General features: G+C 38.9%; 1 protein-coding gene across 18 annotated transcripts in view; it reads right to left on the minus strand.

The window, feature by feature from the left end:
• The window catches only part of HDAC8 (histone deacetylase 8), a 245,363-nt gene that overhangs the window by 141,854 nt on the left and 90,440 nt on the right, over nt 1-13,069 (minus strand). For 3 of the 18 annotated variants that reach the window (XM_016943148.3, XM_016943149.3, XM_054676560.2), the window contains one exon: nt 1,681-2,994. The exons of the other annotated variants lie outside the window; for them this stretch is intronic. In XM_016943148.3, the coding sequence (XP_016798637.1) occupies nt 2,961-2,994 (34 nt within the window). In that variant the 3' untranslated portion in view covers nt 1,681-2,960. Of the gene's footprint in view, nt 1-1,680; nt 2,995-13,069 lie in introns of those variants that run through there. 18 annotated transcript variants of the gene reach the window in all.

Raw genomic sequence — 13,069 nt, forward strand, 5'->3', positions numbered from 1 at the left:
TAGACTGTTTTCCACAGTGGCTACACCATTTTACATCCCCATCAGCAATGTATGAAGGTTCCAATTTCTCCACATCTTCACCAACACTTGCTATTTTTTGTTTTGTTTCATTTTAAATTAATTATAACCATCTTAGTGGGTGTGAAGTAGCATCTCACTGTGGTTTTGATTTGCATTTTTCTGATTAGTAATAAAGTTGAATATCTTTTCATGTGCTTATAGGATATTTGTGTATCTTCTTTGAAATAATATCTATTTCAACCCTTTGCCCATTTTCAAACCGGGTTGTCTTTTTAATATGGAGTTGTAAGAGTTCTTAAAATATTCTAAATATGTCTCTTATCAGACACATGATTTGCAAATATCTACTCCCATTCTGTGGGTTATATTTGCACTCTCTTGATAGTGTCCTTTGCAGCACAAAGCTTTAAATTTTGACGAAATTCAATTTATCTATTTCTTCTTTTTTTGCTTATGTTTTTGGTGTCATATCCAAGAGACCACTTCCTATTTCAACATCATGAAAATTTACATCTATGTTTTCATCTAAGAGTTTTATAGTTTTAGCTCTTACATTTAAGTCTTTGATCTATTTTAAATTAATTTTTATATATGGTGCGAGGTAAGGGTCCAACTTTATTCTTTTGTATATTGATACATCCAGTTGTCCTATCATCATTTATTGAAAAGACTGTCCTCTCCCCCATTGAATGGTCTTGGCCCCTTTGTGTAAAATCAATTGACTATAAATGTGGGGGTTAATTTCTGGACTCTGAACTCTTCCATTAATCTATATGTCTGTCCTCATGCCAGCAAGATGCAGCTTTGATTACTGTAGTTTTGTTGTAAGTTTTAAAGTTGAGAAGTTTGAGTTTTCTAACTTTGTCCTTCTGTTTCGAGATTGCTTTTGCTATTCTGGGTTGAATTTCTGGATACATTTTAGGATCAGATATGTCAATTTGTGAAGAGAAGTCAGCTGTGATTTACAGCTCCATTTTGACTATGCTAAACCTGTCATCTTACCTCTTCTATTCCCTGACTCTGTTAATGATATCCATCTTTTCAGTCACCCATGTTCAAAACTGAGGAATTTGAAAGTCACCCTTTCAGATTCCTCCCTTTTCCTGTTCCTTTCCAATTACCAGTCTTCCACCAATCTCTCTCCTATTCCTTCCTCTCCACTTCCACTGCAGTACTCTAATCTAGCCCTTATGACCACCTTCATGGATTACACCAATAGCCTCCTAATCAGTTTCCCTGCCTCAAGTCTCTTCCCTCTCCAATCCTTCACACACACAACCATCAAATTAATTTTCCTTAGGGATATAGTTTTGATAAAGTTACTTCTTAATTCAAAAACCTTTAATGTCCCTCCATTGTCTTTAGAGAACACTTAATATTCTTAGGCTATGATCCAAAGTGCTTTGTAATCTGACTATGGCCTACCTTTAAAATCTTATTTTCCAATAACACCTTAACCTATATTATTCTATAGGCAAACTGAACTCTCCATTGTTCACCTCACTCACCTCGTATTTTCTTGCAAGTATGCCTTTTGTCATGTACTTACTTGTGCCTGAAAGTTACCTTTCTACATGTCTACATCACAGCCATTCTTTAAAGGCTAGCTTAAATTTTATCTCCTCCATGAATGAGAATGATAATAATGATGACAACAGCTAACATTTATTGAGAACTTTATTCAGAATAGAGCACTGTTCTATGTATTTTACATGTCTTAACTCATTTGACCCTCATAATAATTCATAACAGGTATTATTTTTAATCCTATTTTACAGACGGGGAAACTGCCATACAGAGAGGTTAAGAAATCTGTACAAAATCACACAGCTATTAAGTGGCAGAGCTGGTTTTTGAACCCAGGCATCCAGGCACCAGAGTTTTTGCTCTAAACCACTACAGTATATCTGCTTCCATGACTTACTGAGCTCCTATGCATCAGATACTATGTCAGCCACTTTACCCACATTATGTCAATATAACAGCAGATGCTGTTGCCAAAACTTTACTGGGAAGAGTGTTAATCTTCCCAAGCAAGCTTTGATCTTATGATTCCCTCATTCTAAAACCTTCAGTGGCTCCCAAAATGTTTACAGAATATGGTACAAATTTTCATAGCTAAGAATTCCAGCTCTTCCGTGATGTGGTTCCCACCCAGGTTTCCAATCTTCTTTGCAACTTCTCCTTCATGCACTTTACAGTCCAGCCAAACTAAAACCACTGCTATTCTTTGTACATAGCTCAGTCTCTCCCAACTTTGATCTTGCTGTACCCTGTGTGTAGAACATCCTTCCCTACAATCTCTGTATATTCAAACTTGACCCAGATTTTATAAACACTCATATACATTCACACACTTTGTAAAGATAGAGTAATTAGCTACCCTTTAGAAACCAGATCAAATGTTACCTCCTCAATTATGCCTTTTTCTGAAGTATTTTCTCTCTTTGAATACCCACAGCATTCTATCTCTTATGGTTCTTACAATTTTCTATGTTTTATTTATTTAAATGTGTGTGAATATGAAAATCAATCTCTATTTATTTATCTAACATTTAAAAATTTCCACTAACTTCCTCGAGGGTAGAATCAATACTTTATACATAGTAGGCATTCAATAAATAGTCATTAAATGAATACATGAATGAAATGTCACTCCAGATTGCTTTTGGGAAAGTTTCCCTAACCACTGTAACAGTACTGTTTGCTACACTGCAAATCATTAATTTTTCGTTTTGTGAAAGTATAAAATCTCTTATCCAGAAAGGAGGGGGAGGACAGGCATCTCTTTATACTACATTAGTAACTTCCCTATAAACATACAAGATATTCATTTAAAATGCAGTTTTCTTGATGAGAAACCTGATCCTTCAGTATTCAGCAGTCTAGTTTTCAGACAAGGCTATGCAAATGGGGAAGACAAGCTGCGGCAGCTGCTTCTACAGGCCTGGATTTGGGGCAGGAGGTTCGTACCTGAGGAGGATAAAAGCCAGAGTGGTGACATTAATGATGCTTTTGGATAAAAGAAAAGCCCAAGAACAAAATCGTAGAGTTATTCTCTTTTCTTTGATTCCATCAGGGTAGAACACAGCTTCTACTGTGTGCCTTTGAGATCTTTCACTGGTGCTTCTTTACCTTTAATATCAGGGGCTGAACATGTTTTGTGTTTTTTTTGTTATTTAGATAATCAATATCCTAAAAGATTCATCTCAGGGCAATGGGATGCCAGAGCAATGGTGTTATAGTCACCCTTAACCGATACTGGTGGTGGGGCCTGGTAACCCTAACTTGTCCCTCTAGCAAGACCTCTGATGGGTTCATGCTCCTAGAAGGTTTAGTCTCCTGACTTTCTAGATTGCGCACCAGTCTAAACCAGCCTTGTCATCTTCATGCTTTCCAACAGACACTCTCAGCACCCTCTAGAGACTCCCTCAATAGAGATTAAAGAATGAGAAATTCAAAGTTGAAAAACCAAGAAGGGTAGGATGCAGAAGGAGAGAAGAGAAAAATATTTGCTACTAACGCTTTGAATTCTCAATGTCAGCCTGAGAAAAGTTATTGCCAGCAGCAAAACCCCTTTCTAAGACATAAATTTTAAACCTATTGCATTTGATGGGATTGAGAGGCAGACTGTGTTAAGGACCCAAAGTATTACTAGTCAGTCCCAAATGGGAGCCGTTCAACTTTCCATAGGTATGTTTTCTCTAAATTCTCTCAATCCTATCTGAGCTCAGGTACTGCTGACTCATTCTGCAACAACTCAACCTGCCAGGGGATGCAGCATATGGTAAATGCCTCAGTGACTTCTGAATATCTATTACAAATGGTTCAGGGATGCAGGGATTTGGGAGGAGGGAGGCTGCCTTGCAGTGAGCATGATGTGTCATTTTGTTGGAGAACATGGGTGCCTCTTGGACATATTCAGAAGACATTTAATTTTCTGTAAGTTTCTTTTTCTGCTTTTAGCATCAAACAAGCTGTACTGGTTCCATGAACTTCTAAAAACATGAAAGAAAAAAAAAAAACAAATCCATAAAATAAAAGACAAACCTTAAACTCCCAAACCAACCAACCAACCAAACAACCAACCAACCAGCAAACAACCTCATATCCCTTTCGCTGTTTTAATTTTCGTAACGTAATTTCTTAACATTTTAAAGGGGCATCTTTTCTCTCACTGCTGAGTCTATTATATAGAAACATAGATTCTAACGGGCATTCTAACACGCCTTGTAGTAGGTAATTCTACTCATCAATTACGTGTCACCTTGGCAACAGAAAGGGCTGCATACTATTTTTAGCATATTATTACTTATCTCTCACTATACCTTTTAGAAGTAAACCATTCTCATTCACACAACGGAAAGTGAGTCATCCAGAATTAAAGTCATCCAGTGTTTTCATGGCACCTTACCAGTGGCCTGAAGTGAATCGTCAGAGCTAGAATTAGAACACTAATTCTAATTCGAATGCAATGCTCTTGTTACTAAATCCCAATGGTCTTTGGCTATCTTCATTCTGAGAGGCCAGAGGACCTAGCAAGCAGAGTGTACATTATCTGGGCAGGGGGTAGGGTGGGCAAAGTGGTAGGCTGGTTTGGAGAGCTAAGCTGAAAAACAAAAAATGGAAGAAGACCTAAAGAATATGAATCCTAAGGCTATCTGTGCTATTTGATCTGGGGTAGGTCATTTAACTGTTCTGTAACTACCAGGACTGCTCATAGTGTAGACTGCATTCTGCTCTGTGTCACATCATTTGACCAAATGTCTCATCTGTCCCCCTTTGCAACCCCTACAGCACTCAGTTCAGGGAGAATGCTGGATTTGGAGTCAGATAAGGTTGGATCCAGTGTTTGTATAGCAACTTGGACAAATCACTTCCCTGAACCTCAGTTTCCTTCTCTGTAAAACAATAATATTCTCTCCCTCACAGGGTTATTGTGAGGATTAAATGATATAACATTTGTGAAAGTCTTCTCCCAGCATCAGGCATATAGTAAGCACTCCATAACATTGAATGAATAAATGAATGGCCTCAAGTCAGGCCCTTTGAGTGCTATGTTAATTCTTTCAGCCCACTAGGATACTGGTGAGTTCAGCACAGCACACCAGAGCAGTGACTTCCTGAATAGTATTCTAATGGTCCCCAAAGGCAGAGAGAAATTTCATCGTGTCACTGCCCGGTTATACCTGTTCTGGGAATACAGTAATTCATTTTCCAGTGCTGCCAATCTATTACCTTTCACCAAACACAAAATTCGCTTTAAGAAGGGACAGAAACACAAGTGCCTTTCTGTTATATAGAGGTTGGGAGAATATATTATTAAAATTGAAACCGACTTCTCTGATTTCTTAGGCAAAAAATCAGATTGGAAGCCAAACAGCTATTTGGCCTTTGCAGACCCTGGATAGCGATGCCCTTGGGGGAAAGGGGAGTGTTGGAGTCATTCCAAACTATAGTTAGAACATTTACGTGTATATTTACTGCTTGTGCTTATGCTCTCTGCCTTAGTTTTTACTCTCTAAGCCTTGAAGAATTCACAATTTACCTAGAGCACAGTTTAATACATACGGGTGGGAATAAAGGCCTATATCTCTGTTTCTCATTTCCTAATCACATTTTCTACCTTCCTTATATAACTGATACCTCTTCTTTTCCAATTCAATTGCTCACTTTTCAAACTTAGGTGAACAATAGTGATTTGTTAACAATAAACATGCCCCTAGCCCTTCCCTCACTCTTCTTTACCCCTGAGGGCCTCCCTAAGATTCAAAGCCGAAATTCTGCCATATAGTTAGCACCTGGTGCAGCTCATCAAAATATAATATCCTTTCCCAGATGATTGGAAATCTCTGCAATGCCGTCATACAATGAGGTGTGCAAGAAAGAGTTTGGGGATTGATTTTCATCATTAACTTGATATTGCATGGTTTTTGTGGGACTTAAAAAGAAATGCATTTTTATTACTTTTAAGTACTGCACATAGAATAACTCCAACTCATCGTATTTTAACAGTTATTTTTCTAGGGCAGGATGTATGTTAAACATGCCTATGTTAGAGTGTCTGGTGGATCATTTAGGATCAGTGTCCTGTTGCTTGATGAAATCCAGATCACTTCAATGAAATCCAGATGGGGAAACTGGATCTCTGGCAATGGCTGCCAGATCTTCTCCATATGAAATCTCTCTAGTCTGTATGCAAATTCAAAACTCCATGTCCTGGAAATCCCAAACCAATCAAGTGGCGCTCCGCTTCTTAGTTACTGGACTAAACACAGGGAAGCAATTCATTCTTCCCTGAGGAAATAAGCATTTCTTACATACATCTATCTTGGCACAAAAAGGGCTGGCTAAGCAAATTAATAGTGTAAACAGGACTGCACGGGGGAATGTTTGTCCTACTTAGGAGAATAAACTTTTTATGCACTTTGTGCATATCCACTTACATACAAATAATTGATATGCTAATTACAAATGATTCTTAAAGCCCCTTCCCTGAGGTGCTGTACTATGCTGTTAGTCTAGTTTGAATTACTAGCATGTCCAGTGCTTGAAAGTAATAAAAATGCATTTTAAAATATCCCATGATTCAGACTGGCTTTCCTCTAATTAGGCTGAGTTAGTGAGGCTTGCCTGTATTTAAATAGGATAGATATTTTTCCACTTCACCCCTAACATGTTTAAGATGGTCTCCCTCCCCTCTCTATTCCTCCATCCCCCTCAACACGGAGCTGGCGCACACAAACCCCTTAGCTTCTGGCTCACTATGCAATGGCACTTGCATCACCTCCAGGCAAACACATTGCTTTTAGCCCCTGGCACACACACGTGCCCTTTTGCTTATTAACTTGTTAGCTGGTTATTTGATATAGCTTTTTTTGAGGAGTTCTTTTTTTTTTTTTTTTTTTTGACGGAGTCTTGCTCTGTCACCTAGGCTGGAGTGCAGTGGCGTGATCTCGGCTCACTGTAACCTCCGCCTCCTGGGTTTTCAAGCGATTCAATCTGCCTCAGCCTCCCAAGTAGCTGGGACTACAGGCACGCACCACCAAGCCCAGCTAATTTTTGTATTTTTAGTAGAGACGGGGTTTCACCAGATTGGCCAGGCTGGTTTTGAACTCCTGACTTCAAGTGATCTGCCCGCCTCAGCCTCCCAAAATGCTGGGATTACCGGTGTGAGCCACCGTGCTCAGCCCTTTAGTTCTTCTTTAAGTACCAATGGACATGGCTCTTTCCTGGTAGTACAATGGGTTAACAGTGCACACAGAGCAAAGTCCAGCCAACGTAACATCAGGCTTTTTCATCAGGTGCTGGACACTGGGTTTAACTAAATCTCTGTATAGTCCTTGTCAACACATACCAACGAGGCAGCTCATCAGTCTCGGCAGCTGCTAGGTGTATGGCAATGTCAGGCACAGTCGTTCAAAGCCATAACATGTCGAAGCAAAACGTAAACAGTAGTTTTTCTAGGCTACACTGAAGGGACAGAGCAGTGACTAAAGAATGTGGGAGAGAGAGGATTAGGGCAGAGGTTAGTGGGGTGCATGGTGGAGAGCAGCTGAGAGGAATAATATGAATTTTGATGTTAGAATATCCTATGAAGCCCAGATTATAGTCAAGTCTGGGGTTCTTTTCAGAGCAGAGTTATGTTAAAGGGTGTAATTTTCAAGATTTCCATTTAGGAGCAAGGTCTTCCTGTCTCTGGAGAGCTTCAGAACATGTTCTAGCATCAGAACTTATTCAACTGCTGCCAAAGAATCAGGTCACTTGCTCCAGGAGGCAGGGATCAGTCAGCGTAACAAGAGACCAGAGAAGAGGCACATCAGAGAAACAGCACAAACCTACAGAATTCCAGAAGACTGTCTTCCTTGATACAAATGAAACAATATACCTATGAAGACTTGTTTACTCAGGGTGGGAGGGACTGTCATGATGGCAGGGCTACTTCGTGCAGTTCAGCAAACAGTCATAAAAGACATCAGTTGAGAGAGGAAGGAGAATATAAGAACTGTCCCTCTAACCACCTGGATTTAAAGCCCTAAGGATTAGGTGAGAGAAAACACCGGTTCGCCACTGCAACCCTAAACAAATCCTGAGGACAGGCAGGGTGAGTTCACTGACTGAGGTTTCAGGATAACTCAGTGAAGCACAGTATCTCCCTCTTCCTAATTATCCTACATTCTGACACACTTAGTGCCTCTTGAATTTAATATTTTAAAAGACACATCAAAGTAGGAAGAATAAATGAATGGCTCACTTTGGCCTCATTTCCACCTGTGGCTAATATTAACAGTAACTTTAATTAGTGTCTGAGTCATCCATTTTCCAGAACAACAGGTAATTTTACATCTGCCATACCCCGGAGAGGCAGGATAAAAGTTTATTAAATAGAACAAAAGCATTTAACACAACTACTTTACTTACAGAGGGCTGAGTTCAAAGTGCAAGGCTTATAGAATGAATTAGCAGCTTCTGTTACCTTAATCACTGGGCGACAGTGAGCTAGTGATTATCAAGGTAGTGTAGCTGTGAACCAACTGAAGAGAGGTAGAATAAGTTGTAAGGAATTTTTTATCAGTTCTTAGATTGTAATGAAATGGGGAATGTATTAGCTTGTGCTCATGCTGCTGTAAAGTCAGGAAACAACAGATGCTGGTGAGGCTGTGCAGAAGTAGAAATGCTTTTACACTGTTGGTGGGGGTGTAAATTAGTTCAACCATTGTGGAAGACAGTGTTGCGATTCCTCAAGGATCTACCAGAAATACCATTTGACCCAGCAATCCCATTACTGGGTATATACCCAAAGGAATATAAATCATTCTACTATAAAGACACATGCACATGTATGTTTATTGCAGCACTATTTACAATAGCAGACTTGGAACCAACCCAAATGCCCATCAATGATAGACTGGATAAAGAAAATGTGGCATATATATACCATGGAATACTATGCAGCCATAAAAATGAAAGAGTTCATGTCCTTTGCAGGGACATGGATGAAGCTGGAAGCCATCATTCTCAGAAAACTAACACTGGAACAGAAAACCAAACACTGCATGTTCTTCCTCATAAGTGAGAGCTGAACAATGAGAACACATGGACACAGGGAGGGGAAACTCACACACTGGGGCTTGTCAGGGGGTGGGGAGCCAGGGGAGGGAGAGCCTTAGGACAAATACCTAATGCATATGGGGCTTAAAACCTAGATGATGGGTTGATAGGTGCAGCAAACCACCATGGCACATATATAACTATGTAACAAACCTGCACGTTCTGCACATATATCCTAGAATTTAAAGTAAAAAAAAAAAAAAGACTAGGTAATTTATAGAGGTTCTGCAGGGCTGGGGAAGCCTCAGGAAACTTACAATCATGGCAGAAGGGGAAGCAAAGATGTCCTTCTTCACATGGCGGCAGGAGGAAGGGCAGAGTGAAGGGGGGAAAGCCCCTTATAAAACTATCAGATCTCATGAGAACTCACTATCATGAGAACAGCATGAGGGAATTGCCCCTATGATCTAATCACCTCCCATGATTCCCTCCCCCAAAACGTGGGGATTACAATTTGGATTACAATTCCAGATGAGATTTGGGTGGGGACACAAAGCTAGACCATATCAGGGATGAAGATGGAAGGCTAAATAATTACTTGTTCTCACATGCAAATTTCTAGAGGGTTCATCCCTTCTCATCAAATGAAAGAGAATTTTAAAAAATTTGTATTGCTTAAAATAGTTATTTATGAATATGTGTGTGTATGCATTGCTTTTGCCACATCACCAGGCCTAAAGGAGTAAATTACACTTTTTCGGCTCTCTTTCACTGAAGATCTACCTGCTTCCTTTTTTTTTTTTTCTTGAGACAGAGTCTCACTCTGTCATACAAGCTAGAGTACAGTGGCACAATTTCAGCTCACTGCAACCTCTATCTCCCAGGTTCAAGTGATTCTCCTGCCTCAGCCTCCTAAGTAGCTGGGATTATAGGTGCGCACCTATAATCCCACACCTAGCTAATTTTTGTACTTTTAGTAGAGACGGGGTTTCATTATGTTGGCCAGGCTGGTCTTGAACCCCTAGCCTCAATCAATCTGCTCACCTTGGCCTCCCAAAGTGCTGGGATTACAGCTGTGAGCCACCTGTGCCCAGCCCTACCTGCTTCTAAAATTGAATGATAACCTGGAGTCCCAGGTGGAAGATAAATTCTAGATGACTTATTATAATGAAAGAAAAACCTATCATAATTAAAACATCTCTTCTTTAAATATTAACAGTAAGTCAATAGTGAAAGGAAACACTTCCCTTAAATGCCCTTTAGTGATGTCCCTTGGTCCTCATTTTATTCAACTGGTACTGGTTGAACAGCTTAGCATGGATGGAGAATCTCTACCCTTTATGCAGATATGGCCTTCCACAAGGACCAAGAGGTGGTATAAATTTTGCCTATAGTTTAAAAATGCTTGATGTTAAAATTTTTTAGCTATACTCATCTAAAACAACCACATGAAAAAGATGTAATTCCATGAGAAGACCTCTGTAAAATGACAGGGGACACTATTCACTTTCTAAAGTAGGAAGTCAGGATTTTCTCCATTGAAAATGAAGGGAAAGGTGGTTTTACAGAATCTGCATGTTTTCAAACTTTAGGAATTGAAAACCTAAGAAGTTAATTCTGGCAATATTTATCCTTGTTTTCTATCTATAAAATTACAAATTAAATCCTTGAGATTAAACAATTCTTTTTTGGGCAAAAATCTAAGTTGCACTTACACAAACAAATACAATGGATTGCATATACTGTGGATCATGTGGTTCATTTGCATAGTTAAATGGTTTCTATTTTGGGGCGGGGATTTTCTGCAATCCCCTGAGATAAAGTTTTCCAAGAAGTCCCAGGGATGGTGTTTTTTAATTTGTTTGCAACCATTAAGTTTCTCACTTCCATGTGACAACTTTGGGGACAATATAGTCAATAGTTAAGAGGCAGACAGACGTGGGTTCAAACATAGGCTTCACCATTTACTAATTGTGAGACCTTAAGCAAGTCAATCTTTTCTCCAGTTTTCTCATATCTCATGAGAAATCAGAACATATTACAATTCCCACTGTAAAATGGCAATACTAATAGCTACTTTAGTAGGTATTATAGATTGCGGCAGGGATCAAATGAAGCAATGTAAATGTTTAGTGTAATTACTGGCACAGGCAAGGGTTCCCTTAGAGTTAAGCTCCAGGGTGCAGAAGCCTCATCTGCCTCATTTGCAAGTACCAGTCATAGAGTAGACAATACATTTTTTGGCCAAATGAATGAATAAAATGCTTTTATTATACTTAAAGATACACACACAAGAATGCATGTCAAATGTTAAGCACAGCATCAGGCAAACAATAAACTATGTAGCTTGGTAGCTCCTTCCCCAACTCTCCTTCTTGTGGTTAATGTTTTTAAAACCCTATTGATATAGTTTGAATGTGTGTCCTTTCCAAATCTCATGTTGAAATGTGATCCCCAATGTTGGAGGTAGGGCGTGGTGGAAGGTATTAGGGTCTTGGAGGTGGATCCTTCATGAATGACTTGGTGCTGTCCTCATGGTAATGAGTTAATTCTCACTTTATGAGTTAATAAGAGCTGGTTGTTAAAAGAACCTGGAACTTCCTCCTTTTTCTCTTGCTCCCTCTTGTTGTGTGATATGCTGACTCCCCCTTTGCCTTCCATCACGATTGTAAACTTCCTGAGGCCTCACCAGAAGCTGAGCAGATGCTGGCACCATGCTTTTACAGTCCGCAGAACTGTGAGCCAAATTAACCTCTTATTATTTATAAATAACTGTCACAGGTATTCCTTCATAACAATGCAAAACAGACTAACACACCTTATAAAGTGACTTGAGGTGTTCAACTCTTTTGTAGGAAGGTCAGAGTGGCTTCAGAGAGCTGAATTTTGGCCCCAGACCCCAGGAATTGATCCTATGCCTAAAATACCACTGACATATATTTCAGAAGCAATGACAGAGTCTAAGAAAAATTATCATGCCATAAACATATAATATAAAGATACTATAATTTTTTTCTTCTTTGTTGGGTATCAGTGGGGCTCAGTATAGATAGACAAAAAGATTCTACCCAGGAATAAAAACTTAGGCTTTAATGAGCTATTCCTTTAATGACTCTGCTGTTGTCCTAGAGAGCAAATCCTTTCTGGGTAGGCTACTTGGGTAAGGCTGTTAACAGCAGAACTAATGTTCCAGAAAAGTAGTTAAAGAGCTATAAAATAAATATTTAAAATAGAAAAGTGTAATATTTCTCCCATAAAAGGAAAGAGGTACGAATCTTAAGTTGTTTATTCACTTCTGGGGTCTCTGAATTTTTTTTAAGTTAATAGTCTTTGATGGGGAAGAAAAGGTTTCTTTCAATTTTGAGCTATACAATATAAGCCATAGAACTCAAGGCAAATAGGCCAAGGACCAAATACAGGTAGGTTCTTATTTTAATGACTACTATTATGAACTCTGGTTCACTAGAGTAAGGCTATTTCTCTGGATGGGTTGGTAGCTCTAACTAGTGGAGTTTTGCCTATATAGATATAAACACTGCTACTGAATGAGAACTCCATTTTAATAGAATCTTTTATAAGTCCTATTTGTTGAGAAGTCTGTTTAACAATGTATCTTCCTTTTGGTGAAATTACTAAGCTGAATAGTTGAATATTCTTAAAAAAACACGATTGTTTTTCAAAACTTTGAACTGTCAACTTCACCTATACACATTATAAGCACTTCATATATGGTTTTCTTATGCGATATCTATTGATAATCAGATATTTAGTAAAGAAAACTTTCTGGCTGTTAGGGCTATAAAATGATAGGTAGGATGAGAATTAAGAAGTATTGGCACAATTCTAAATTTCTTCATTCGAACTTCACATATGTCATGGAAGTTCAGAGTGGACAAGTAGTTGGGTCATCCTGAAAGATTTGAGATTTCAGAATAGTGCCCTACTATTTATCAAAATCTCCCTTTAACCAACAGCAAGGTCATACTTGTTAGTGTCC

Source organism: Pan troglodytes, chromosome X (assembly GCF_028858775.2).
Source record: "Pan troglodytes isolate AG18354 chromosome X, NHGRI_mPanTro3-v2.0_pri, whole genome shotgun sequence".
Classification (NCBI taxonomy): domain Eukaryota; kingdom Metazoa; phylum Chordata; class Mammalia; order Primates; family Hominidae; genus Pan; species Pan troglodytes.